General features: G+C 40.9%; 1 protein-coding gene across 1 annotated transcript; it reads right to left on the bottom strand.

Moving 5' to 3' along the window:
- Nucleotides 1-1,441: 1,441 nt before the first annotated feature.
- Nucleotides 1,442-2,440, bottom strand: LOC133682892 (uncharacterized mitochondrial protein AtMg00810-like). Its single transcript, XM_062106437.1, has one exon. The coding sequence runs from the start codon at nucleotides 2,438-2,440 to the stop codon at nucleotides 1,442-1,444; it is 999 nt and encodes a 332-aa protein (XP_061962421.1).
- Between the last annotated feature and the right edge of the window lie 469 nt (nucleotides 2,441-2,909).

The following is a 2,909-nucleotide window of genomic DNA, read 5'->3' as shown; positions in this document are numbered from 1 at the left end:
TGATCAAGTTGGGGGCAATCAAAAACACCTGGTAGGGTTGGCTCCATGATTCCTTTTCTAAGAAAAATGTAGGGCAAAATTGACAACCCTTGAGATAAAGATTGGAGGACAAAGAAGTATGACGACATAAAACCCTTCCAGAGGTCCAGCTTATATGATGTGACTTGAGTAAAGCAAGAATGAAAATGCCTACTACCAACATGCCAACTTTTGAGAAAAGAAAGACACCATGAAGAAATGGGGGCCTATATTTCTCAGGTAAGTATCAATCATAATATATTGTTTTCAACATTTCAATAAATTGTTAATCCATCATCAAACTCTTAGGTAGTGCGTTGGCTAACCTTACCTCTTTTTTTTTAGTACGCCTTTGAGCCCTCACCACCTAGGTAGTGCGTTTTTTTAACCTTACTTCTTTTTTAGTGTGTCTTTGAGTCTTCACCTCTTTTTTTAGTGTGCCTTTGAGCCCTCACCTCCTTTTGAGTGCGTCTTTGAGCCCTCACCACTTGGGTAGTGCGTTTTCTAACCCTACCTCCTTTCGAGTGCCCCTTTGAGCCCTCGTCCATTAGGTAGGTCACCTATTACAACTTGACCATTATCCATATTTTTTTTATCTGGGTAGGTCACCCATTATAATGCGACCATTCCTACACTCAGGTAGGTCACCCATTACAACATGACCACTCTTTTTTTTTTCCATTTGGGTAAGTCACCCATTACAACTCGACCATTCTCCATGTTTTTTTATATGGGTAGGTCACCCATTACAATGCAACCATTCCTCCACTTGGGAAGGTCACCCATTACAACACCACCACTCTTCCTTTTTTTCCATTTAGGTAGGTCACCCATTACAACTCGACCATTCTCCATGTTTTTATCTAGATAGGTCACCCATTACAATGAGACCATTCCTTCACTTGGATAGGTCACCTGTAACATCCCCCATTTCTGGGATAAAACCACAATCTCATGTCAATAGAAAAATAGAGTAGTTAAATTTTTTTATATATACATATTCACGGTCTTCGTGTTAACATCTACCAGAAATTTCGACGGAGTCCCCCCTGAGAATGTTTGAAATCTGCCACATTGATTTGGTGGTGAGTGTGCTTGTATTTATATACATCTAATATGTAACGTATTACATGAGAAATAGGTAACGTATTACATGAGAAAGGAAGGTAACGTTATAACATAATTGTGAGCAAGAGAAAGGGAAGGAATTAGATATGACTGTGTTGTGATTAAGGCTGATGATCTTCAACACCCCCCCGCAAGCTGAACGTCGGGTTGGGACCGATGTGGAGCTTGGATCAAAAAAATTGAAAGAGAGCTTTAGGCACACTTTTAGTGAAGATATCAGCAACTTGTAAGTGAGAAGGAATAAATTGTGTGCGAAGCTTGTCGGCAAGAACAAGTTCGCGAAGGAAATGATAATCTAACTCAACATGCTTGGCCCTCTTATGAGAAACAGGTTGGAGCTTAAGAAAATGGCACTTTTGTTGTCACATAAAAGAAGAGGCCGTTGTGGAAGAGAAACCTTCAGATCACGAAGGAGATGTGTGAGCCAAAGCAATTCTGCGGCAGTGAGAGCAAGTGCACGATATTCAGATTCACAACTTGAACGAGAAACGGTAGGTTGCTTCTTGGCACTCCAAGAAACCAAATTGTTATCAAGATAAATGGAATAACCAGAGGTGGAGCGACGAGTGTCAGGACATCCGGCCCAGTCGGCATCAGAATAAGCGACTAAAGTAGTAGGGGTGGCAGAGGGGCGGAAGGTGAGACCAAAATGCAGAGTCCCTTTGACATAACAAAGAATGCGTTTTACTGCAAGAAAGTGGTCATTAGTTGGAGAATGCAAAAACTGACTGACAGAGTTGACAGCATGAGCAATGTCAGCACGCGTGATGGTCAAATATTGAAGGGCCCTAACAAGAGATCGATAAAGAGTAGGATCCGAAAACATAGAGCCATCAGAAGATAGGTGCTGAGAAACAATCATGGGGGTATGAACAGGCTTGCTATCAAGTAACTGAGCACGAGTAAGAATGTCACGAGCATATTTTAGTTGACTGATGAAGAGACCATCAGTTTTGGATGTAGCTTCAAGACCAAGGAAGTAACTCAGAGAACCCAAATCCTTAGTGGCGAATTCAGAATGAAGCTTACAAGAAAAACTGTGAAGAAGAGAGGAGTTGTTCCCTGTAATGATGATGTCATCAACATAAAGAAGCAAATAAATAACATCAGATTTCCTGTGAAAGATAAAAAGTGATGTGTCGGCACGACTGCAATAAAAGCCGAGCTGAGTGAGGAAAGAGCTGAAACGCTGAAACCAAGCACGAGGTGCTTGTTTGAGTCCATAACGAGCTTTCTTCAAGTGACAAACATGATTAGGGAAGCGAGGATCAATGTACCCAGGAGGTTGTTCCATGTAGACCTGTTCAGTGAGGTGACCATTGAGGAATGCATTCTTGACATCAAGTTGGCGAAGAGGCCATTTTCTTGGGATCTTGGGATGTTAATCCAATGAAGACTCTGATACCATGAGAATGTTTGAAATCTGCCACACTGATTTGGTGGTGAGTGTGCTTGTATTTATATACATCTAATATGTAATGTATTACATGAGAAATAGGTAACGTATTACATGAGAAAGGAAGGTAACGTTATAACATAATTGTGAGCAAGAGAAAGGGAAGGAATTAGATATGACTGTGTTGTGATTAAGGCTGATGATCTTCAACACCCCCTATACCGGAAGGTCCTAATTTACCGACATGTAACCTGTTTACACTTCTAACAGTTCGCATCTCATAACTTAATTCCCGACCCAATCAACCTGGGTTTCAATTCCACAATTATACTCACACCTATCAACCATAATATTTATGATATGTATG

The sequence above is a fragment of the Populus nigra genome, chromosome 2 (assembly GCF_951802175.1).
Source record: "Populus nigra chromosome 2, ddPopNigr1.1, whole genome shotgun sequence".
NCBI lineage: Eukaryota > Viridiplantae > Streptophyta > Magnoliopsida > Malpighiales > Salicaceae > Populus > Populus nigra.
Note: the sequence above shows the minus strand (reverse complement) of the source record. Positions and strands in the feature narration are given on the sequence as shown.

What these genes read in the sequence shown, in the direction of transcription:
- LOC133682892 (XM_062106437.1), bottom strand. Translation starts at nt 2,440, where the DNA reads ATGGAACAACCTCCTGGGTACATTGATCCTCGCTTCCCTAATCATGTT.